The sequence below is a fragment of the Oncorhynchus masou genome, chromosome 24, assembly GCF_036934945.1.
Source record: "Oncorhynchus masou masou isolate Uvic2021 chromosome 24, UVic_Omas_1.1, whole genome shotgun sequence".
NCBI lineage: Eukaryota > Metazoa > Chordata > Actinopteri > Salmoniformes > Salmonidae > Oncorhynchus > Oncorhynchus masou.
In genome coordinates, this window is record NC_088235.1 from 41,425,125 (window position 1) to 41,452,117 (window position 26,993).

The window sequence follows — 26,993 nt, forward strand, 5'->3', positions numbered from 1 at the left end:
ACTGAGTGAGAAACAGTCACTTAACCAACTGAGCCACGAATAGTCGGCAGAACCCAGAAGATGAGGCAGACACAGCAGTACTTGAGACGGTGTATTTAATAAAATAAAAAGGGAAGTCCTTCAGGAAAACATGTAACTCCACAACCTCAAAAGGAATTCCACAAGAACAAAGGTAATCCTCCAAGACAAAAAGGTAAATCCACAAGGTGGTAGGTATAGCATAAAAAGCCTCAAAAGATACTCAAAATAAATAAACAAGAACAAAAACAGAATTCCACAAGAGAGTCCACCGGGATCAACAAGAGTTCACAGAATACTAGGGCTGGGTGCTAACATACAAACACAGAGCAAAGAACTGAGGAAAACTAAGGGTTTAAATACAATCAGGGGAAACGAGGCACAGGTGCAAATAATAATGGGGATCAAGGGAAAACAAAAAGGTCAAAAAGCACAATGGGGGAATCTTGTGACCAAAAACCGGAACAACCCTGGCCAAATCTTGACAGAATCCCCCCCCTAGGAACGGCTCCTGACGTTCCTACCAGCTCTCTCGGGGTGGAGGGCCCTGAACTGACGAATGAGGTCAGGGTCCAGTATGTCTTTGGCAGGAACCCAGGAGTGCTCCTTGGGACCGTAGCCTTCCAATGTCCACCAGATACTGCCAGGACCGCTGCACCCGGCGGGAATCCAGTATCCGATGGACGGTATAAGCCGGCTGGCCTCCAATGACACGGGCGGAGGGGGAGGTCTGTCTGCCGGGACAAGGGGAGAAAAAACAACAGGTTTTAATAAGGAAATGTGAAACATGGGATTAATCTTAAGGGATCTGGGTAAGTGTAGGCGATAAGAAACTGGGTTAACTCTCCTGGCAACCTTAAAGGGACCGATGTATTTTTGGGACAGCTTGCGAGACTCCACCCGTAGTGGTAAGTCTCTTGTGGAGAGCCAGACTCTCTGGCCGGGGTGCAGGGTAGGCCCGGGACGGCGACGTCTGTTGGCTTGTTGTTGGTACCTCTGTGAGGAACGCATAAGATTAAGACGGGTCTTCCTCCACATAAGCCGACAGCGTCTGACGAACTTCAAGGCTGAAGGCACTCTGACTTCTGCCTCCTGGTCCGGGAACAATGGAGGGGCATAGCCAAACTGACACTCGTGCGGGGACATACCAGTGGAGGAGGAGCGCAAGGTGATGTGCGCGTATTCGGCCCAAACAATGAAGGACGACCATGTGGACGGGTTGTTACGAGTTATACATCGGAGGGTGGTTTCCAGCTCTTGATTCATCCTCTGTTTGGCCGTTGGACTCCGGATGGTACCCTGAAGATAGACTGGCAGAAGCCCCCATGAGTTGGCAGAAGGCCTTCCAAAACCTTGAGGCGAACTGGGGACCTCTGTCAGAAACCATATCTTGAGGAATGCCGAAGACTCGGAACACATGATTAATTACCAACTCAGCCGTTTCCTTGGCAGAAGGTAACTTAGTCAGAGGGACGAACCTGGCCGCCTTTGAAAACCTGTCAATTATGACTAGGATAGTAGTATTGCCATGGGATGGAGAAAGGCCAGTAATAAAGTCCAACGAGATATGGGACCAGGGTCTGTGGGGAACAGGTAAAGGGTGAAGGAGTCCTTGAGGGCGGAGGTGAGATTTGCCCTGGCAGCACACGGGGCAGGCATTGACGAAAGTGGCAACGTCTTCTCTTATGGTAGGCCACCAGAACTTATGCTGGATGAACTCCAACGTGCGACCTACGCCCGGGTGACAGGTGAGGCGAGAGGAGTGCCCCCACAGAAGGACCTGAGTCCTCACTGCCTTGGGGACAAACAACCGATTGGCAGGACCTCCTTTCGGGTCCGGTTCGATAGCTTGAGCTCGTCTCACGGTATCCTCAACTTGCCACGAGATCGGAGCCACGATCTTAGCAGCAGGAAGGACAGGCATGTCCGTGTCATCTCGAATGGCAGGAGCGTAGACTCGGGACAGGGCATCCGGTTTGAGATTCTTCGACCCGGGCCGATAGGTGAGGATAAACTGGAATCGATTGAAGAAAAGAGACCATCTAGCTTGTCTAGAGTTCAACCGCTTCGCCTGCTGGATATACTCCAGATTTTTTTGGTCCGTAAGCACTTGAAACGGGTGAAAAGCCCCCTCTAGCCAGTGTCTCCATTCCTTCAATGCCATCTTAACCGCTAGGAGTTCACAATCCCCCACATCGTAGTTCCTCTCAGCCGGGGTAAGCCGGTGTGAGAAGAAAGCGCACGGATGAAGCTTCTTGTCTTCACCCCTCTGAGACAGGACAGCTCCAACACCAACATCTGATGCGTCTACCTCCACCACAAACGGTTCCTCCGTAGTCGGTAGTATCACAATGGGAGCATAGAGGACGCGCTGCTTTAGTCCTTGGAAGGCCGTCTCAGCTTCTCTTCCCCACAAAAACCTTGCGTTGCCACCCTTGGTTAAAGCTGAGAGAGGGGCTGCCACCAAGCTGAAGTTCTTGATGAACTTGCGATAAAAGTTTGTGAAGCCCAGGAAACGCTGAACTTCCTTAACGGATTTGGGGGTGGGCCAATCCGCTACTGCCCCTACCTTCCTGGGGTCCATTTGGACTCGACCGGGTTCCACTACAAATCCCAGGAATTGTAATCGGGATGAATGGAATTCACATTTTTCCGGCTTAACGTACACAGATGGCTGTCTAGGAGGCATTTGAGTACTTGTCTGACATGCTTTGTGTGTTCTTGAAGGGAGCTCGAAAAGATGAGGATGTCATCCAAGTAAACGAACACAAATATGTTAAGCATATCCCGAAGCACATCGTTTATGAGCGCTTGGAACATAGCTGGGGCGTTGGTCAGGCCGAAGGGCATCACCAAGTATTCATAGTGACCAGTAGACGTGTTGAAAGCGGTCTTCCACTCGTCACCAGGTCTGATCCGCACAAGATGGTATGCGTTCCGCAGGTCAAGCTTAGTGAAAACAACTGCTTCCTGGAGCAGCTCGAAGGCTGTGGCCATAAGGGGTAGCGGGTAACGGTTACGGACGGTTATGGCATTGAGTCCCCGGTAGTTGATGCAAGGACGTAATCCACCGTCTTTTTTGGCCACAAAGAAAAACCCTGCTCCCACCGGGGAGGTGGATGGACGCATGAGGCCTGCTTCCAGAGCGTCCTTGATGTAGGTATCCATAGCAGCTCATTCGGGTGGAGATAGGGAAAAGATCCGACCCCTGGGGGGGCAAGTGCCTGGAAACAGGTCGATGGGGCAATCATAAGGTCTATGGGGTGGTAGCATGGTGGCCCTCTGTTTGCTAAATACCAGTTTGAGGTCATGGTAACACTCGGGAACTCGGGTCAGGTCGATGGATTCTAAAGACTCGGGAGTAGAACTCGGGGAACTCGGGAAAATACAAGTAGCTTGGCACGTAGGACCCCACTGCTTGATAGTGCCCACAGACCAGTCGATGTGAGGGTTAAGGCTGTGAAGCCAGGGGTATCCAAGGACAAGAGGGAACTCGGGAACAGGAGATCAAATGAAAGTTCATCAATTCCTGGTGTTGGGAAACTGAAAGTCGCAAGGAGGTAGTGACATGAGTGACAAGTCCAGATCCCAAAGGGCTTCCATCCAATGTAGTAACCCTCATGGGGTCACTTAGAGGTTCAGAGGGAACGCCATTCTCCTTCGCCCAGACACCATCCATGAAGTTACCTGCGGCTCCAGAGTCTACCTAGGCTTGAAGGTGAAGCTTGTGGTTGTCCCAGGAAAGGGTGACTGGAATGAGCAGACGGGAGTTGGATGGATGGGAGGAGGTTATGTTTCCCGTTACAGTTCCCCCCGGTCTGTACGGGACAGAGCTTTTCCCTGGAGCCCGGGACACGTGGAACGGAAATGGCCCGGTTTGCCGCAATATAGACAGCGTCGCTCCCTCATCCGGCGGTCTCTCTCAGCCTGGGAGATGCGTCCAATCTGCATGGGTTCCGGTGGAGCCAGCGAGGATAAAGGTGGGGACACGGAGCTGGGACTGATAGGGGCTAGAGGTTTACGGTTGAGTTCTCTCTCTCTCAGACGCTGGTCAATGCGTGAGGCCAACTTGATCAGGGACTCGAGATTGTCCGGTGGTTCCCGAGTGGCCAGTTCATCTTGGATAGTGTCGGAAAGGCCTTTCAGAAAGCACACCGTGAGCGCCTCGTTGTTCCAGCCACTCGCTGCTGCCACCGTGCGGAACTGGATGGCATAGTCCGTCACGCTGCGCCGACCTTGGTGGAGAGTCAGGAGCTGTTTGGCTGAGTCAGGAGCACTGCTTGGGCCCTGAAACACTCGTTTGAATTCCTCAGCAAAGGCAGAGTAGCTGGCACAGCAGGAACTATGGGCATCCCACACAGCAGTAGCCCAGGCCAGGGCTTTTTCCGACAGCAGGGTGATGATATAAGCGATCTTAGACCGGTCGGTGGGAAACGACGAGGGTTGCAGCTCGAAGGAGAGAGAACATTGGGTGAGAAACCCTTTACAAGCACTTGGATCACCTGAGAACCGTTGGGGAGGTGGAAGACGAGGTTCAGCCAGGGGGTTAACTGCCATGGGTACGTGAATCTGAGGTACTGGGACGGGAACTATTGCCAGGGTAAGTCGATCAGATATCTGCTTTATGGAAGTCAGCATCTCCGACAGAAGATGAGAATGTCTAGCCATTAAGACCTCTTGCTGAACCAGGGCGGCTTGTGGCGTTGGACAGTCTCCTGGTGATGGGACAGCATGGCAACAAGGTCCTGGGAACTGGCTGCCTCTGGGTTCATTTATGGCTCTATGTTTCTGTCAGGACCCGGTTACGAACCCGGGTCTCCGGAGTGAGAAACAGTCACTTAACCAACTGAGCCACGAATAGTCGGCAGAACCCAGAAGATGAGGCAGACACAGCAGTACTTGAGACGGTGTATTTAATAAAATAAAAAGGGAAGTCCTTCAGGAAAACATGTAACTCCACAACCTCAAAAGGAATTCCACAAGAACAAAGGTAATCCTCCAAGACAAAAAGGTAAATCCACAAGGTGGTAGGTATAGCATAAAAAGCCTCAAAAGATACTCAAAAATAAATAAACAAGAACAAAAACAGAATTCCACAAGAGAGTCCACCGGGATCAACAAGAGTTCACAGAATACTAGGGCTGGGTGCTAACATACAAACACAGAGCAAAGAACTGAGGAAAACTAAGGGTTTAAATACAATCAGGGGAAACGAGGCACAGGTTCAAATAATAATGGGGATCAAGGGAAAACAAAAGGTCAAAAAGCACAATGGGAGCATCTAGTGACCAAAAACCGGAACAACCCTGGCCAAATCCTGACAAGTAGATGATGAATGGAAAGTGTCTGAGATTATCAGTTTCCTACAGAAAGAGGTTCACAGCAGGGAGAGAGCTCCACAAATGACAAGAGCATACAACCAACAGAAAGAGAGCAAACCATGGGAGATGCTTCTCCAATGAATGCTTCTCCAATGAAATGAAAACAAAAAGACCCAACATGCCCTCTGCTGCAGCACTGCATACAGCCAGCCAGAAGGAACAACAAACGTGTCTATTCTGTGACAGTGCAGACCACAAATCAGAAAACTGCACTGACCAAAATATTGCTACACGCAAAGAGAAACTAAAGAACATGGGAAGATGCTTTGTATGTTTAGGACAGAGACACATAGCAAAATTCTGTAAAGTCAAAGATGTGTCATGTGCAACATGTGGAAGCAGACATCACATTGCTGTGTGTATCAGTAAGAGGAGTGAGGTGCAACCCCCTACTGTTTCTGTAGATGCTGTTGTTTCCTCAGTTATTCCCCATTCAGTGAAGATGAAACCAGATGGACAGAACACTGTGTTGCTACAAACGGCAAAGGCATGGGTAGAAGGCCCATCGGGCAGGAAGATAGCTCGTTGCTTACTAGATGGAGGCAGTCAGAGAAGCTTCATACATGAAAACCTTGTGAAGGGCTTGAAGCTACCAGTAATCAGACAAGAGGCACTCACTCTTCACACATTTGGCTCCTCTGCCCCAGCAACATCCCAACGCAACACAGTGAAAGTCATCTTGGAGAATGTCTGGGACAAACAGCAGAGAATAGAGATGGAGACAATTGAAACCCCTCAAGTGTGCACAGCTGTGATGAAGATTCCTGGTGAACGGATTCAGCATGAGCTCAGTAAAAGGGGACTGCAGCTCGCAGACTTTCCAGGAGATGACAATGATCCTGAACTCTCTGTCCTGATAGGAGCAGACTACTACTGGCTACTACTACTACTACTGACGGAGACGCTAGTTGCTTTAGAGAGCACCTTTGGATGGTCGGTGCAGGGACCCGTGTCCATGTCAAGTGTCGCCGAGGCAACCTGCATGTTCATCCCACTTGAAGACACACTCCAAGCAACTGCATGTATTCTGGGAGCTTGAGTCTCTGGGTATTCTAAGCGAGAAAACACAGAACCCAGAGGAAAACGAGGCTCTACAAAGGTTTGAGGAAACAATCACCTTCAAAGATGGGCGATACCATGTGGAGTTGCCATGGAAACGAGAAATGCCAGAACTCCAAGACAACTATAGAATCGCCAAGAAACGGTTTGAAGGTCTGAAGAAAAGACTGAAGAAGGATGTGACGTTGTACAGCATGTACAATGAAGTAGTAGAAGACTACTTACAACAAGATATGGCAGAGGATGTGCCCAAGGACAACGCATCAAGTGCAGACAACGTAAAATACTACGTACCTCACCATGCATTACTCCGAGAAGATAAGGTGACAACAAAACTGAGAGTGGTGTTTGATGCCTCGTCGCATGAAGATGGCTGTCCATCTCTCATTGACTGTCCATCTCTCATTGACTGTCTACTCACAGGACCGAACCTGAATCCGGATCTGCTCAGCATTCTGATAAAGTTCAGACTACATGAGATCGCATTCATGGCAGACATCAAGAAAGCTTTCCTGCAGATATCCCTAGCAGAGAGAGACAGAGACGCCGTGAGATTTCTATGGCTCACTGGCTCACCAAGGGGAGAAAATGAAGAGGAGCTTCGTGTGCTGAGGATGAAAAGAGTGTTATTTGGAGCTTCCCCAAGTCCATTTTTGCTGGCAGCTACAATCAGGAAGCACCTGAAACAATATGAAAACAGAACAACCAGAAGTTGTAGATATACTGAGAGAGTCACTCTACGTAGATGACTTCCTTGCAAGTTCACGCAATGTCACAAGATAAGCCTCTTCAACAACTGCAAAGCGAATGCTGTCGATTGCAGGCATGGACCTCTGCAAATGGATGACCAATTCTCCTGAATTGAAAACAAAATGGGAGGAGAGTACGACAGGAGAGTACGACAACTGACGCTAGAAACACAAGGATTAGTGCGGAAGGTTTTAGGTTTAGTATGGAGACCAGAAACAGATTACTTTGTGTTTGAACTCAGGCCGTTACTGAGCATTGTAAAGCAAAAGGAAAACACAAAGAGAAGTGTTCTGCACGTATCTTCGACCCTCTTGGTTTCTTAACTCCCTTCACCATCAGGATCAAGCGCATGTTCCAGGAAATGTGGGAGAGGGGACTCAGCTGGGACGAAGAATTACCACCTGATCTGACACGAGAATGGGAACAGTGGTGTTCAGAACTACCCCAGTTACACCAGCTCACCATACCAAGGTGGTACAGAACAGACTTGCGGCCACAGAATAACCACACCCTGAAACTACATGTGTTCTGTGATGCAAGTGAAAGGGCTTACAGTGCAGTAGCTTACTTGCAAGGTGAGTCACAAGACAGGGAAACAACAAGTCTAGTCACATCCAAGTCCAGGGTAGCCCCACTTAAGAAAATGACGCTGCCACGCCTGGAGCTCATGGGAGCTGTGATTGGAGCGAGACTAGCAAACAACTTGATGACCACACTGAAAATAGAAGAAAAACAGATCAAAATGTGGACAGACTCGATGATCGTGCTGCATTGGATTTGCAGCTCAACTCAGAAATGGAAACAGTTTGTTGCGAACAGAGTGACGGAGATCCAGTCCTTGACCAATCCAGAGTCATGGTCACATATTGAAGGGAAAACTAATCCAGCTGACCTCCCGACAAGAGGACAAACTGTTTGAAACTTGACACAGAGCGAGCTATGGTGGAATGGCCCCAGAATTCTGACATCACCCAATCAGTCCGAAGAGACTGATGATAACAAGGTTCCGGAAGAGGTGAATATAGAACTCAAGTCCAGTTGCCAGGTTACTGTACAACTCGTAGCAAACAACACAGACAGCACTCAACCTGTGTTGGAGCTTGAAAGGTACAGCAAACTGAAAAGAGTGTTTAGAGTCACCACCTGGATAAAGAGATTCATAACCAATGCTCGCACAACCATAAAGATGCAAGGTGAACTGACTGCTGACAAACTGTTCGATGCAGAAAAGTACTGGATTTAGGTAACACAACAACAGAGTTTTGGACAGGAGATCAAACTACTGACGGCAGGAAAAAGCCTAAACAATGACTGTACAAATCAGAGAACTGAAACCTTTCCTGGATGAATACGAACTACTCAGTGTAGGAGGAAGACTGCAACAGTCCAACTTCACATTCAGAGAGCAGCACCCATGGGTTCTGCCCAATAAGTACAGATACTCAGAAATGCTGATCAGTACCACCATGAGAAGGTGTCTGTCCACCTTGAAATAAACCATTGGGGAAATAATTTACTGAGCATCTGCCATCTTCTACAGTCTGCAAGCCACTGCCATCTCTTGTTGTTTCAAATAAAAACTGTTAGCTAGCTAGCTAAAATGTTAGTGCTTGACCCTAATGTAGGCTTTTAATGAAGAAACATGTTGATGTTTGATAACAAAATACACTTCCCTCTAAAATGGCGGAACCTCTCTGATACTACATTTAGTGTTGTTTCCAACAGCAACAGTGTCCTTCTGAGAATACATGTCATCCCATAATAGATTACAATGCAGATTCAGGATGTGTACTAACTAAAGCAATTGATGAGTTAGCACCTGCAATGACCTCCATGTTACCATGGAAGGACATAGAATCTCTGAACAAGGTTCACTAGCTGGAAGAAAAATTTGCCTGAAATGGGAATGGTGTTGTTTGCAATGGTGTGTCCTAATGAATACGACACTGGCCTTGCAATGGGACATGGCTATGGACATTTCCAACCGCTAATGCCAAATTAAAGTAAATGTGCCCCCACCACAGAACAGCATGTGCCTGTTCCTCACACTGGTTCTCTCTGAACTCAGGAAAGAGAGGGGGAAACTGAGCCATGGCTTTGACCCAGACCCAGATATTTTGGCTCTGACAAAGCCTTATTTTCCACTGTAAGTCACACCACGCCTCACACTTCAAATTAACACATATAGATTTGACACAAACACACACCAGGGCTGCACAATTAATCAAATCCCAATCTAAATTGTGATATTGACATGTGCAATACCCATGTCACAAGAGAATGCGATTTTCTCCTTTCTTTGGCGGGAGAGGCTATACAAACGTCACACCTTGATCTGTTTCACCTGTCCTTGTGATCGTCTCCACCCCCTCCAGGTGTCGCTTATGATCCCCGGTGTATATATCCCTGTTTTTCCTGTCTCTCTGTGCCAGTTAGTCTTGTTTGCCAAGTCAACCAGCGGTTTTCCTTGCTTCTATTTTTTCCCCAGTCTCTTTTGGTTCTAGTCCTCCTGGTTTCGACCCTTGCCTGTCCTGACGCCGAACCCGCCTGCCTGACCACTCCGCCTGTCCTGTCTTCAAGTCTCCCTATTGACTTTTACTGTTTGGAATCTGACCCGGTTTATGAACTCTCGCCTGTCCCCGCCTACCCTTTGGATTAATAAACATTGGAACTCAACCATCTGCTTCTTGTGTCTGCATTTGGGTCTCGCCTTGTGTCTTGCCTTGTGTCCTTATAAACAAGCCTGGTGCCAAAATTGATGAAGTGTGCCGCGCAGCTGCGAGTTGAGTGGAGACTAACAGATTCAGTTCAGGCTAGCTAGTTTATGCTTGTGGCTGGAAACTTTAGCGAGAATTTGAATCTCGTCTGTCGAGGTTGGGACTTGGGAGATGGTTCAAAATATTCCGTTTTTGTCAGAGTAATTGTTTTTGTTAACAAAAATGTAGACGTTAATGCCGTAGGCCTAGTTGTAAATTTACAGTGAAAATCACTAGTTACAATAAATTTGCTTTATCCGTCACCCTTGCCTGATATTGGCTACACTAGCTTTGCCTGGCTACCCAAACTCCTTGCTCTGGCGAAATGCTACACCACGCCCACGGACGTTAGTTTGATCTCCGCAATATGTCTGGATCTGAGTACATCACAGACAATTTCTTGAATGGAAATCACCCCTGGTGAGACAAAACTGCAACTCGTCAGTCCTGTCTGGTCCAGTGACGGTGGGTTTGTGCCCATAGTTGACATTGTTGCCGGTGATGTCTGGTGAGGACCTGCCTTACAACAGGCCTACAAGCTCTCAGTACAGCCTCTCTCAGCCTATTGCGGACAGTCTGACCACTGATGGAGGGATTGTGCGTTCCTGGTGTAACTCAGGCAGTTGTTGTTGCCATCCTGTACCTGTCCCGCAGGTGTGATGTTCAGATGTACCGATCCTGTGCAGGTGTTGTTACACGTGGTCTGAGACTGCGAGGACAATAAGCTGTCCGTCCTGTCTCCCTGTAGCGTTTTCTTAGGCGTCTCACAGTACGGACATTGCAATTTATTGCCCTGGCCACATCTGCAGTCCTCATGCCTCCTTGCAGCATGCCTAAATTCACGCAGATGAGCAGGGACCCTGGGCATCTTTCTTTTGGTGAGTCAGTAGAAAGGCCTCTTTAGTGTCCTAAGTTTTCATAACTGTGGCCTTAATTGCCTACCGTCTGTAAGCTGTTAGTGTCTTAACGACTGTTCCACAGGTGCATGTTCATCAATTGTTTATGGTTCATTGAAGAAAAATTGGAAACAGTGTTAAAACCCTTTACAATGAAAATCTGTGAAGTTATTTGGATTTAAAGAATTATCTTTGAAAGACAGGGTCCTGAAAAAGGGACGTTTCTTTTTTTGCTGAGTTTAGTAATGCTGCACACTCAAAGAAAGGTTAAAATCTCACCTTTCTGGTAAATTGCAAAGGTATAGTCACTTTCGAAGTACACAGTACAAATATGATACAAATATTTAAAGAATTATATGATGCATTACCTATTCAACAAAACTGAACGAATAAGGCTTGAAATAACTTATATACTTTCTAAATATAGCATAATCAACTTGAAAATGCCTAACTATAAGATTTCACCCTCCTTATAACTGTAAAATACATATTTGTATGTTTAGTGTTAGAAAAAATGTGCACAGGGCTTCCTGAACTCGTTAGGAACTTGCCTTTCATCTCATATTAATTATGTCTGTCTATGACACTATGACAAACAGAAAGTTTTTTGTTTAAAATATATGAATAATATTAGATTAATGGCTAGAAATCGATCTTTGACTGTGCTACCGTGATGAAACCACTACTGCAGCACTACGATGTCAGCGGCTGTGATTTGTAATTTTAATGTTATTTATTTTACATAATTTGCACAACCTTTCACAACTTTGTTACTGTTGTATTTTCCAGCCCCAGTTTAAACAAATCAAATCAAACTTTATTTGTCACATGCGCCGAATACAACAAGTTTTGACTTGACCATGAAGTGCTTACTTAACCAACAGTGTAGTTCAAGAAGAGTTAACCCTAAATGAAGCAAATGTAAGTTTGGTTATTACTTAGTGACATCATTTCAGTTATATTATTTGACTTTAGGGGCAGTCAATAAAATAATGAAACATGGTTGAATAGCCAGAAGCTGGTAGACATCATTTTTATGTTAAAAAGTTCAATAAAACATGTTGGAAAATATTTGTTTCATTTGGTTTGTATTCAGTTAGCACAGTATGAATTCATTCCTATGATCTCATTGTAGAATAAAAAATAAAAAAATGCTATTAGATTTTTTCTATAAATCGTGCAGCCCTAACACACGCACACACACACAAATATATTTAAATCAGTCCCAACACACCTCAGTTAAAATGGGTCAGGAAATTCTCTGGGTTGTCAAATGCACATACAAACACGTGATATTTGGCTTGACCGCATGCTGTGTATTTATGAGTAGTAACTGGCAGGAAACAATGCATTTACACCCAAACACTGCCAGTGTGTTTACTGCCTTGTTAAAACTGGTGATATTACTGGAGTGTAGTAGCCTGCAGACAAGTGGTTGACATTTTGGGATAGGGTAGAGAATGTCATACCAGGGGTATCTAAGTAGTTGTAGCTCAATAGGATTAAGGCGGCAAGAAGAAAACTGCTCTGCAGTACCATATCCTAACTTGAGACTGACTTCAAGATGGAATCCGCGCCACTGTCTGCCCCAGCACCTTTGTTTTGTGGTTGAAATTGAGCTGAGGTGCATTGAACAGTGTAGTAAAAAATCAAAACAGCTCATATTCTGCTGTTCTATCGCAGGTAAAATTATTTCAAAAGAGGGAAAGAACCCGTGTTTGTTGTTTGCAGTAGGGTCATTCCACCAATTCGGTGCCTTTCGCGAGGTGTAACTTGGCCCCAAAACATTTTCATGTCACATCTACTCCCGGTTCCCGCTCTGGTGGTCTACTAACCACCGGTCCTGGCAACCCATCGTTATACACACCTGCACAACCATCATTATGCACACCTGTGTCTCATCATTAGTCACACCTGGACTTCATTACTCCCTTGATTACTTACCCTTTATATAGAACTCTTTTGTTATCAGTCATCGGGTAGTATTGTTTATGTTTCCATGTCAGACATTTCTCTTGGTTTGTACCGGTCCATGTTCATTATTGTAGAACTCACTAACTGCACCTGCTTCCTGACTCCCTGCGTCTACGTTATAGTTTCATTTCATAACAATTGAACATTCAGTCATAAAGAGCACATTTTCAAATTCAGAAAAAACAAGTTCTCATCATAAAAAAGACTAGCCTATAGTAGTGGCAATTAAGGTAACATGGTTGACGACTTCATCTTCAAAGCGCCATACATGAAAGCTTGTTGTTTGCAACAGTGAATGGCAGTTGAAAGCAAGCGGCACAAAATAATTGTCATTGTTAAAACATTTCTAGCCTGTCCTATGGGTAACAGTGTTGACGTGTTAACCTCGACCCACTCAGTTTTCCACCACAAAATTTGCCAAAAGAGTAGGACCAGCACACATGCTTTTACACTGCTGTTACTATTAAATGTTCAATGTTTCTTTGGGGAAAAAAAAAACATTTTAAAAAGGAATAGTTTCACCACATTAAAACAAGAGTTCAGTTCACGTAACAGGCTTGACTTTAAAATGAGGGACAGACGTAAGCGAATCGCTAATCTCATGAAATAAATAATCTTCAGAAATGACTGTCAAAGCAACAACATAACTAGGACTAGGTTAAAATCTTCATAGATGTCACAGAGGTTGCACAGGGGGACATGTCAAAATGAAGAAGTCTTTATTCATGTAAAAAAAAAAATCTCCATGTGGTCTATATTAAAAGGCACTGCATTTAATATAACAGGCTTTTGAAATGCAATATTGGTGAACAATTTCAACTTAAAATATCAAAAGGGACGCAAAAGGCACTCTTCGTTGTTGTTGTAATATCCCAAATGGTTTACTAGTTGTCTAGTATGTGCTTCATAAATGTGAAAAGAGTATAAAAATTGGAATTTATATCAGGAATGGGCAACTTGTTCTCATTCTGAGAAATATGTATGTTCTTAACCAGGTAGCCTACTTGATTTCAATACAGTGCCTTGCGAAAGTATTCGGCCCCCTTGAACTTTGTGACCTTTTGCCACATTTCAGGCTTCAAACATAAAGATATAAAACTGCATTTTTTTGTGAAGAATCAACAAGTGGGACACAATCATGAAGTGGAACGACATTTATTGGATATTTCAAACTTTTTTAACAAATCAAAAACTGAAAAATTGGGCGTGCAAAATTATTCAGCCCCTTTACTTTCAGTGCAGCAAACTCTCTCCAAAAGTTCAGTGAGGATCTCTGAATGATCCAATGTTGACCTAAATGACTAATGATGATAAATACAATCCACCAAAATGATTACATTTATTTTTTCCCTCATCAACCTATACACAAATCAAATTGTATTTGTCACATGCGCCGAATACAACAGCGAAATGCTTACTTACACGCCCTTAACCAACAATGCAGTTTTAAGAAAGTAACAAGAGCAGTGCTATATGCAAGGGTACCGGTTCAGGGTCAATGTGTCAATGTGCGGGGGTACCGATGTCGAGGTAGTTGAGGTAATTATACAGGTAGGGTTATTAAAGGGCCTATGCATAGATGCATAGATGATAAGTGGCTATGCATAGATGATGAAAGTAGCAGCAGCGTTGGGGGGGAGGGGGGGGGTTAAATAGTCTGGATAGCCATTTGATTAGATGTTCAGGAGTATTATGGCTTGGGGTAGAAGCTGTTTAGAAGCCTCTTGGACCTAGACTTGGCGCTCCAGTACCGCTTGCCGTACGGTAGCAGAGAGAAACGTCCATGACTGGGGTGGCTGGAGTCTTTGACAATCTTTGGGGCCTTCCTCTGACAACGCCTGTTATAGAGGTCCTGCATGTCAGGAAGCTTGGCCCCGGTGATGTACAGGGCCATACGCATTACCCTCTGTCGTGCCTTGCGGTAGGAGGCAGAGCAGTTGCCATACCAGGCAGTGATGCAACCGCCAGGATGCTCTTGATGGTGCAGCTGTAAAACCTTTTGAGGATTTGAGGACGCATGCCAAATCTTTTCAGTCTCCTGAGGGGGAAAATGTTTTGTCGTGCCCTCTTCACAACTGTCTAGGTGTGCTTGGACCATGTTAGTTTGTTGGTGATGTGGACGCCAAGGAACTCAAAGCTCTCAACCTGCTCCACTACAGCCCCGTCAATGAGAATGGGGGTGTGCTCGGTCCTCCTTTTTCTGTAATCCACAATCATCTCATTTGTCTTGATCACGTTGAGGGAGAGGTTGTATCACACAGTCAGGTCTCTGACCTCCTCCATATAGGCTGTCTCATCGTCGGTGATCAGGTCTATCACTGTTGTGTCATCAGCAGACTTAATGATGGTGTTGGAGTTGTGCCGGGCCAGGCCGTGCAGTCATGAGTGAACAGGGAGTACAGAATGGGACTGAGCACACACCCCTGAGGGGTGCACTCCTCTTTCTATTCTGGTGAAATACAGTTTGCATTGTTCTGTGAAGGGAGTAGTTCACTGTGTTGTACCAGATCTTCAGTTTCTTGGAAATTTCTCGCATGGAACAGCCTAAAATTTCAAGAACAAGAATAAAGATTCAAAAGAAAGTTCTTAGTTTCTGGCCAATTTGAGCCTGTAATCGAACCCACAAATGCTGATGTTCCAGATACTCAACTAGTCTAAAGAAGACCAGTTGTATTACTTCTTTAATCAGGACAACAGTTTTCAGCTGTGCTAACATAATTGCAAAATGGTTTTCTAATGATCAATTAGCCTTTTAAAAATGATAAACTTGGATTAGCTAACACAACGTGCCATTGGAACACAAGAGTGATGGTTGCTGATGTAGACATTGTAGACGCCTATGTAGACATTCCATTCTTTTTTTAAATCAGCCGTTTCCAGCTACAATAATCATTTGAATGTTTTTTCCTTTTTTTAATCAACATGTGAATTGTTTCAGGAAACTAGGCGTACTGGGTCACTACTTCGCAGGAGAGCCATGAACTTAACCTTCTTTTTTAAAATCAAAAAGTTTTTTGGCAGAAATGCCTTCTGGAACATGTGAACTTTCATGTGCCTTAATAACAAACTTGTATGCCATCTGTAAATATGAATAAAATTGTTAAATTACGAGTCTAGTTGGTTTAGCCACAGAAAAAGACGCTAGCCATTCCCATAATTGGCTGAGATAATGAGTGGGCTGGACATGCCGGGAGATTCATTCGGATTGGTCTGCCATATAGCACTCTTCTGTCTATTTGAGCTGGTCATTAATCCTGTCTAACGAGGCTTTTTTTATTTGATTATATATTGCGTTGTAGATCTGCATAAGTGTTGCTCTCCACTTTCTGGAGGACCGAGTTATGAAATCAGTGAAATTCAAGTATGATAGGTGTTTTCTGCATCTCCTTGGCTATCTCTGGATTACATCTTCAAACTAAAGATAACCATGGCATCCAAGACAGAGGGAGACGCATTCATCCATGATCAGATATTATACATTTCAAATCTTGTCTGAAAGTAATTTTCATTGCAATTTAAAGCTTACTGTTGGTGGCTGGCTCATAGATGGCTGGCTCACTAGATAACGTTACGTGTATGATCTGTGTAGTAATATTATTCATATCTAAAAAAACATTTGCATGGGTAATTATAGCCTAATGTTAGCTTGCTAGCTAACATTGAACCTAGTTGGGTTAGCTTCAGCTCCCTGCAGATTCATGCATGGTGTATGTTTATCAAAGACGGTAATGTGAAGAACAACATGACCTGCACCAAAGTCAGATTAAGGATATGGGTCAAGGACTAGACAGTGTATTTTTACTACTACATTTTGCTACTACTTTCACCACTTTTAGTCTTGAAATCTTTGGTTGTTTACTACATTAATGTATTCACTCTGTTTAGCACATAGCCTCACATGTGAATCCTTAAAGAGATGAGTGGGGCTAACATGCTGACCAGACCGGACCTCACGCATGCCAACGAGAGTCTGTGTTGCCAAGGGCTAAATTAGAAGTCATTCCTATTTCTGATGCAGATCGCGCTGCAAGTCCATCTCCTCATTGGTTTATAGAAGCAGGTAACCACGTGCCATCTCCTCAATGGTTATACCCACGTGGTTGATTTAAAGACTAACTGTTTTGCCCGGTTGTCGTGGTAATACTATGAAAGTGTAGATGACAATCACCATATAAGTTCAAAGATGAATAAGCCTGGAAGGAGGAGAGATGACTAGAAACTATTTGGTTGACCGTTTTATGTGTGGATTAATTGTTGGAGTGGAGGACCTTGTGCATTTCAGGTAAAATAACAATTCAATGTTTATATCCCAGGACAAGTTAGCTAGCAACAGCAAGCTAGCTAAATGGGACAAATTAGCTAGCAAGTGCAAGCTAACTAGCTAAATTGACATACATGTTTTAATGCTTTTCGACCTGTCCCCAAATTAATGTCATTGGTTCAGTTTGTTTTGAAATTTGAACCTGCGTGTCGTGATTGCGTTTGGTGTAGGGGGACAAAATACATTTATGCAAGATGGCACACGCGCGCAGCCAGTTTAGGTTCCGTGTAAGGCTTAAGAGGGTGTGAATGATGTTGAATGGGTGTAGACAAAGAAGAGCTCTCCAGTAGGTGCACCAAATCATTCAGTGTACAATATACAATTTTCTATTATGCTGCATAGGTGGTGGGTCACAAATACCTTTTTAATAACCAAAAATCGTATATTTTCAGCTGTTTGAAGCTGGTGTACAAAACCGAAAGTAAATGACGCAAAAACTAAACTTAGGAACGGGAAGCATAGTGCACATAGGATAGATCCACCTCTTCTTAGACTTGCTTTCAATGAGAATTACACATTTCTATGTGAATTTGGTTGGGTAGCCACAAAAGTTACATATTACACATTTAAGCTCCATTTCTCAATGTCAACCTCTTGCCCTTTATCCCTAGTTCCTACACCAAATATCTCCAATCCTCAAGGGCCACAGTGCATGCTGGTTTTCATCCTGAACTTTTAACCAGTGAATGTTGTTGTCCAAATAAATCCCCAATCAGTAACATTGGTGTATAAATAAGATCTAAGGTCCAGGGAGAACAGAAAAATGGCAGGACTGTGTGTAGCCTAACACAAGGCCTTAAGGGGTGAGACAGACTCCTATGGACCAGAGTATGGTATGACTCTGATAGTGACTGTTGCGGAGTCAGTTGACTGACTGAACCAGAGGGTGTGATCCATCCCTGAGCCCTTGTTCTATGCACAGTCCTACACGTCTTCAGCTCACCACCAGCCAACTATAATAACATCCTATTGTTTCAGCCAGACCTCAGGGACCCAGTGGGGTGTGTGTGTGTGTGTGTGTGTGTGTGTGTGTGTGTGTGTGTGTGTGTGTGTGTGTGTGTGTGTGTGTGTGTGTGTGTGTGTGTGTGTGTGTGTGTGTGACCGTGTGATGGCTGGATTATGTAACTGATGACTTTAAGAATGTTAAGAAGAATATGTTAACTGTTAACTGTTAAAAGGCTTAAAAGGCTACACTAAGCTAAGTCATCTATACTCAACGTTGTTTCAAAATGTCCAGGCGAATGCCCACATACGCAGAGAGTGTAGAGCTCAGACAGAGCATGACCCTAGCTCAGGGGTCATGGTTGAGTAAGAGCTCCAGACCAACACAGAGACTTTCACTGCTGGATGTCAGGTGGTTCACACTGGACTGCTATGGACAGAGAGCTGGCAGCTGTCCCACCTCCCCCCCACCACCACATATACACACACAGCCACACAGTCAAATGTGTGTCTCCCTAGCAGAAACCAAGGCCATACAGAGACTCAGAGTGGTCATAACCACAACATTATGACCATTACAGTGCTGGTCAGATTGTAGTAACCCTGAAGATGACATGCCAAAGTGTTTCTCAAATTTCATCAGAACCATAAACTAATGCGCTAAGGCATCTGCTTCTATATACTCTAAAGAAGCATTTCCCAGATGCTTTTATCTGAACAAAAGCAATGTTTCTTCAATTTATACCGACCATCTAAAGCTCCCTCTCCCTGTTTTCTTTCCAATATGGCGTGATTGGCTATCTGTGTTCTCTGTGAGGTCAAGTCAGAGCGAAGTCAAGGAGAGCTCTTATCGAGGCTCAGGGAATGAGAAATGTCCTGGGCTACATGCCAAATGGCTATTCCCAATATAGTATTAGTGTACTACTTTTGACCAGAGCCCTATGGGCCCTGGTCAAATGTAGAGCACTATGTAGGGAATAGGTTGTCATTTGGGTCACAGACCTGCACTCAAAGATGTAATGTTAAAGCTGCCACAGCCAGCCAGCAGACCTTAAATAGCAGCGCTCATCAGTTCTCCTCTACCGTGATAGTAGGGTAGGGACACAGAAACACACACACACACACACAATTAAGTGATAATGCCCAAGAACCCAGTGTTTGGAGGAGATTGGCACAGGTGTTGTTAGGCCTGAGATTAAGTCGATGCCCACCAAACCGTGCCAGTATATCCTCCAAACACCGGCTTCGAGGAGATTATCACTTTTATACAACGGGTTACCAACCTACTTAAATAATGATTGACAGATTTTAGTAAAAAACGTTATTGATATGAATTTATTCATACTATAGTCCCGAAACAAACCCAGGGTTGCTAGCCATGAATGTCCCATTGCCATACTGGCTGTCAGCGTTCCTATCCCTTGCTTGCCAGCTAGCCAACTACGGCGAATTTACAGTCACGTGGAACAGTGCAGACAGAATAACAACAGTAGCTGCATTTATTTAAGTTGTTTTGTAGTGACATTTATTTGGATGCTTAATAACAATGAGCTAATGAAGCACAATTTCGCCTGGCATAGAAAATGTTCTCTCTCTTTAGGGCACTGTTGTTCAGAGGAGCTAGCCAACAACATAGCTAACACAATCACTTCAAACTGAAGCTGGAAACTAGCTACACTTCATTTTGTTTTACCTTTTTTTCAATTGACATTTCTTTGTATATACCAATAAATTGATGCCAGCTAATTAATGATTTCGATCTACACATTCATTACTATGGAATAGTTGAAGATCGAATTTGAATATTGAAACAAGGTTGCAAATGTCAGAGAGACAGACAGTGAGGTTTATACAAATCTCCGTTGTTGAAAACGAAATGTTCTAAAAAGAAATGTGAGATAATGTCTAAATGCTTTATATAGTGGAGATCAAGTTCATTACTTCCCTGGCTGGGCTGATGAGACAGTGGATTGCGCAGTCAGATGGAATAGAGTAAATAGGCATTTTAACGTCATAGATTTAGCCGGTGGTAACTTGTGGAAAAGGCACCGGCTGGAATGCACTTTTAACCAATCAGCATTCAGGATTAGACCCGCCCGTTGTATAACTATGAACACACACACAAACAGCCATAGACATTTGCAGGCATACACACACACATACACACACACACACACACACACCCCATGCAGAGCTGGGATGGCTCTCTTATGCTTGGCATGTGTCCTGCTGCCCGCCCGGCCCACCCAGACATAGTGTATAACATACACACCCGCACACACACACAGGCATGCCCAGCGCTGTGTATCTATGGGGTGGGCTCAGCCACAGCTGGGAATCATTGACTAGAGCTGTTACTCAAACTCCAACACACACAGGGCACGACACGTGCATATGATGTATGAGTGTATGTGAGTGAAGAGTATAGACTCACCCATGAAGGATCCAGTGCTGCAGATGAGGCTGAAGAAGCAGCTTTCTGGAGGAAGAGTGCCACATTTACTGTTGAAGACAGCAGAACAACCAAAAGACAAATCAGATCACCGCCAAACATCAACAGACAAAGAATGTCTCTTGCTCCGTGTGTGTCTAATCTGCCCTTTCTCAGTTGGATAAAAGTCTGTCCTCTCCTCGACTCCTCCGTTCTCCTTTCCTCCGATAAGTGGTCGCCATATGTAGGAGGGTGTAAATTTGTTAATAGGTGAACAAAGGAGTTTGCTCCTCTCCTCGATTGCCTCCTCAGGATTCTAAGGTGTATCCTACCACAGAAGAGTTTTGAAATCCTTTGAAACAACTGGTTTTCTCGGAGGAGAAAAGCATGCACAGACATTGAAAAATGATACGATACTTATCAATTTGTCTAGAAAATGTCTAGCATAACTAGTTACATTTCTTTTGACCACTTTACACAAGATGGCGTAGCAGTCAGACGTCTTTGTCTTGTCTCGTCCCATGTATACATCTTTTTCTTTGCATTCTTTTAATATTTTTCCCAAAAACCTCAACTTAAAAATACTCTCCTGCAACCCACCTCACCCAATGTGGTGTGGACCTGTTTATTTTCTAAAGTATTTCTATTTACCGCCAAACTGGAATACCTCAACTGAAGCTGGCTAGCTAACAGCTATCAGTCAGCTAACCACTGCTAGCGGTCATCAGCTAACCTTTAGCTCGGAAAGCTGTCGCCAGTTTGTACAACGCGTTTCAAGCCAGAGCATACCGGACCTATTTTTCTCTCCATATCCCCGGATTCCTACCGCAAACTATGAACCTTTTCATCTGGATCATCGCAGCAGGCTAACCACAACCCGGTTGACTACTCCTGGCTAACGTTTCCGTCCTGGAGCTAGCACCAACTAGCCTGGAGCTAGCCCATACTAGAACCATCCAGGGCCACTCCTGAAGCCCACTCCTCAGCTACAATATCCGGACCCTTCTACTGCTGGTACGGGGCACGGAACCCCACCGATCCTTCACGACTGGAATACCGACAATCTGTCCGAGGTTCCAACAGGGCCCTCAGGCTCGACGTCCCCTAAATCCCCATTCTGCTAGCCGTAGCCTGCTAGCTATCTAGAGCATATTGGACTGTTAGCTGATCCTTCAGCCAGTTTCTTGGACCGCTATACCCATTTTGCTACTTGGAACCCTACTAATTCTACAACTGGTCTATCGACGTCACCACACGAGGAGGCAAAAACAGACTTTCCCCCATCGCGACGTCCCTGTAAGGCCCTTATGCTGGCTTGCTAGCCCCGGCCTGCTAACTGCTAGCCCCGGCCTGCTAACTGTCTGAATCGCCGTGTCCCCAGCCAGCCCAACCACTCACTGGACCCATACGATCACTTGGCTACGCATGCCTCTCCCTAATATCACTATGCCTTGTCCATTACTGTCCTGGTTAGTGATTACTGTCTTATTTCACCGTAAAGCCTCTAGCCCTGCTCAATATGCCTTAACCTGTTACATCTATGGGGGCGCTATTTCATTATTGGATAAAAAAAACGTGCCAGTTTTAAGCGCAATATTTTGTCACAAAAAGATGCTCGACTATGCATATAATTGATAGCTTTGGAAAGAAAACACTGACGTTTCCAAAACTGCAAAGATATTGTCTGTGAGTGCCCCAGAACTGATGCTACAGGCGAAACCAAGATGAAACTTCAAACAGGAAATTAGCAGGATTTTTAAGGCTCTGTTTTTCATTGTCTCCTTATATGGCTGTGAATGCGCAAGGAATGAGCCTGCCCGATCTATCGTTTCCCCAAAGGTGTCTGCAGCATTGTGACGTATTTGTAGGCATATCATTGGAAGATTGACCATAAGAGACTACATTTGCCAGGTGTCCGCCCGGTGTCCTCCGTCGAAATTGGTGCGTCATCTTCAACTGCACGTCTTTTTCCAAGCGATTCACAGGAGAAAGTAGACATCCACGAACGATATATCAATGAAGAGATATGTGAAAAATACCTTGAGGATTGATTCTAAACAGCGTTTGCCGTGTTTCAGTCGATATTATGGAGTTAATTTGGAAAACAGTTTGCCGTTTTGATGACTGAATTTTCGTTTTTTTTTGGTACCCAAACGTGATGTACAAAACGGAGCGATTTCTCCTACACAAAGAATCTTTCAGGAAAAACTGAACATTTGCTATGTAACTGAGAGTCTCCTCATTGAAAACATCCGAAGTTCTTCAAAGGTAAATGATTTTATTTGAATCCTTTTCTGGTTTTTGTGCAAATGTTGCCCGCTAAATGCTACGCTACATGCTACGCTAGCTATCAATACTCTTACACAAATGCTTGTTTTGCTATGGTTCAAAAGCATATTTTGAAAATCTGAGATGACAGTGTTGTTAAGAAAAGGCTTAGCCTGAGAGCTAGCACAATTTCATTTCATTTGCGATTTTCATAAATAGTTAACGTTACGTTATGCTAATGAGTTTGAGGCTATAACTGGATACAGGTTTTTTTCGTAGCCAAACGTGAACAAAACGGAGCGATTTGTCCTACACAAATAATATGTTTTGAAAAACTGAACATTTGCTATCTAACTGAGAGTCTCCTCATTGAAAACATCTGAAGTTCTTCAAAGGTAAATGATTTTATTTGAATGATTTTCTTGTTTTTGTGAAAATGTTGCTGGCTGAATTCTAGGCTTATAGCTATGCTAGCTATCAATACTCTTACACAAATGCTTGTTTAGCTATGGTTGAAAAGCATATTTTGAAAATCTGAGATGATAGTGTTGTTAACAAAAGTCTAAGCTTGAGAGCAAATATATTTATTTCATTTCATTTGCGATTTTCATGAATAGTTAACGTTGCATTATGCTAATGAGCTTGAGGCTATAAATAGGATCCCGGATCCGGGATTGCTCGACACAAGAAGTTAACCAACCATGTTGTTCCACCTCCCACATATGCGATGACATCACCTGGTTTAAACGTCTCTAGAGACTATATCTCTCTCATCACTACTCAATGCCTAGGTTTACTTCCAATGTACTCTCTTCCTACCATACCTTTGTACATTATGCCTTGAATCTATGCTATAGTGCATAGAAATCTGCCCCCTTTACTCTCTTTTCCAAAAGTGCTAGACGGACAGTTCTTATAGCCTTTAGCCGTACCCTTATTCTACATCTCCTCTGTTCCTCTGGTGATGTAGAGGTTAATCCAGGACCTGCAGTGCCTAGCTCCACTCCTAATCCCCAGGTGCTCTCCTTTGTTGACTTCTGTAACCGTAAAAGCCTTGGTTTCATGCATGTTAACATTAGAAGCCTACTCCATAAGTTTGCATAAAACAGGCCTTTCTAAATCGACCTGGCCGGGGTATCCTGGAAGGAAATTGACCTCATCCCGTCAGTAGAGGATGCCTGGTTATTCTTTAAAAGTACCTTCCTCACCATCTTAAATGAGCATGCTCCATTCAAAACATTTAGAACTAGGAATAGATATAGCCCTTGGTTCACTTCAGACCTGTCTGCCCTTGACCAGCACAAAAACATCCTGTGGCATTCGCCATTAGCATCGAATAGCCCTCGTGATATGCAACTTTTCAGGGAAGTTAGGAATCAATATACAGTGGGGCAAAAAAGTATTTAGTCAGCCACCAATTGTGCAGGTTCTCCCACTTAAAAATATGAGGCCTGTAATTTCATCATGAGGCCTGTACACTTCACCGGGCGGTGTGTTTGGGATCATTGTCATGCTGAAAGACCCAGCCACGTTTCATCTTCAATGCCCTTGCTGATGGAAGGAGGTTTTCACTCAAAATCTCACGATACATGGCCCCATTCATTCTTTCCTTTACACGGATCAGTCGTCCTGGTCCCTTTGCAGAAAACAACCTCAACGCATGATGTTTCCACCCCCATGCTTCTCAGTAGGTATGGTGTACTTTGGATGCAACTCAGCATTCTTTGTCTTCCAAACATGACGAGTTGAGTTTTTACCAAAAAGTTCTATTTTGGTTTGATCTGACCATATGACATTCTCCCAATCTTCTTCTGGATCATCCAAATGCTGCAGATTCAGTTTTCCACCATAATTTGAAAATAAATTCATTAAAAATCCTACAATGTGATTTTCTGGATTTTTTCCCCCTCATTTTGGCTGTCATAGTTGAAGTGTACCTATGATGAAAATTACAGGCCTCTCATCTTTTTAAGCGGGAGAACATGCACAATTGGTGGCTGACTAAATATTTTTTTGCCCCACTGTACACAGGCAGTTAGGAAAGCTAAGGCTAACTTTTCAAACAGAAATTTGCATCCTGTAGTACAAACTCAAAAAAGTTCTGGGACACTGTAAAGTCCATGGAGAATAAGAGCACCTCCTCCCAGCTGCCCTATGCTCTGAGGCTAGAAAACACTGTCACCACCTATAAATCCACAATAATTGAGAATTTCAATAAGCATTCTTCTACGGCTGGCCATGCTTTCCACCTGGTTACCCCTACCCCGGTCAACAGCCCTGTGCTCCCCACAGCAACTCGCCCAAACCTCCCCCACTTCTCCTTCACCCAAATTCAGATAGCTGATGTTCTGAAAGAGCTGTAAAATCTGGACCCCTACAAATCAGCCGGGCTAGACAATCTGGACCCTCTCTTTCTAAAAATGATCTGCCGAAATTGTTGCAACCCCTATTACTAGCCTGTTCAACCGCTCTTTTGTATCGTCTGAGATTCCCATAGATTGGAAAGCTGCCGCGGTCACCCCCCTCTTCAAAGGGGGAGACACTCTAGACCCAAACCACTACAGACCTACAGTGGACTCCAAAATTACTGGCACTGGCAATGCACAAACAATCCTTAAAAAATATAAACAATATAATTATAGAGATACACTCAAAATACCAACATGTGAGAAATACTGTACTTTATTAATGTTTCAATGGAACCAACAAAAATCATTAAATTATTTAATACAAAATACATTTAACCAAAATCAAGGTTTCATAATTATTGGCACTCCTCATTTAGTACTTAGTGCCACCATCTCTGGCAAGGATAACAGCATGGAGTCTTTTCATGTAATGTTTGACAAGGTTAAGGAACACATTTGGAATGATTTTGGACCATTCCTCTATGTAGATCCTTTCAAGATCCTTTACATTCTTGGGTTTGCGCTTATCAATTGCCCTCTTCCACAGGTTTTCAATTTGATTGAGGTCCGGCAACTGAGATGGCCATGGCAGAACATTGATTAGGTTTTCACAGAACCATGTGTGAATCTTGAGGTATGTTTTGGGTCATTGTCTTGTTGGAAAGTCCACCTACGGCCAAGTCCCAGCCCTCTGGCTGAGGCAACCAGATTGTCAGACAACATTTCCTGATACTTGGTAGAATTCATTATGCCATCAATCTTAACCAGTGCCCCTGGACCTCTGGAATTAAAACAGCCCCAAAACATCACTGACCCCCCTCCATATTTCACCGTGGGTATGAGGTACCTCTTCTTGTATGCATCTCTGTTTCGACGCCAAAAATGCAGATGCTGTAGCTGACCAAAACGTTCAATTTTGGTCTCATCTGACCAGAGCATCTTCTTCCAGTCATAATTTAAATAACGTTTGGTAAACTCCAAGCGCTTGCGTCTGTGTCTTGGGGTCAGAAAGAGCTTTCTTCTGGCAGCCCTTCCAAAGAGCCTGTGGATGTTGAGGTGGCGTCTGATGGTGCTTTTTGAAACCTGGTGACCCTAAGACGCCACTAAGGCCTGTAATTCTTTCACAGTTATTCTTGGGGATTTTGTTGCTTCTCTCACCATCCTCCTCCCTATTCTGGGGGGCAAAATGCATTTGCGTCCTCTACCCGTGAGGTTTTCAACTGTTCCATATCTTTTTAAATGACTTAAATGTAAATGTAAATGTAATTGCCCTGGCAGTGCTTAGTGGTATATTCAATCGGTTGTGCATCTTCATGTAGCCATTACCAGATTTATGAAAGGTCTATGATCATCTGTCTCATTTGAACTGCTAGTTCTTTTGTTTTCTTCATGGTGTTGGATGACAGCGGGATATTGCATGTGTGTTTCCTCATTTTTATACCCTAGTGAAACAGGAAGTGATGTAATGGCTCAATATAGTTCCTTAAGACTGACAAACTTAAATTAGTGGAATTTAATTTGTGGTTTAATTTTGGTAGATGTTATTTACAATAATCTTAAAAAGGTGCCATTAATTGTGAAACCTTGATTTGTAGGACATTGATTTTTTATTAAATCAATAAATTATTTTGGTTGGTTCCATTGAAACATTAATAAAGTACAGTATTTCTCACATATTGGTATTTTGAGTTTCTCTATAATTATATGGTTTATATTTGTTGAAGCATTGTTTGTGCATTGCCAGTCAGGGATGCCAGTAATTTTGGATCCCACTGTATATCTATCCTAC

The 26,993-nt window shown here is 44.0% G+C and overlaps 1 protein-coding gene across 1 annotated transcript in view; it reads right to left on the reverse strand.

Annotated features, from left to right (window-relative positions):
- LOC135512191 (transmembrane protein 150A-like) overlaps positions 1-26,993 on the reverse strand; it is an 89,762-nt gene that overhangs the window by 22,047 nt on the left and 40,722 nt on the right. Inside the window, exon 5 of the mRNA XM_064933926.1 lies at positions 20,532-20,599. Coding sequence (XP_064789998.1) covers positions 20,532-20,599 — 68 coding nt within the window. The remainder of the gene's footprint in view (positions 1-20,531; positions 20,600-26,993) is intronic.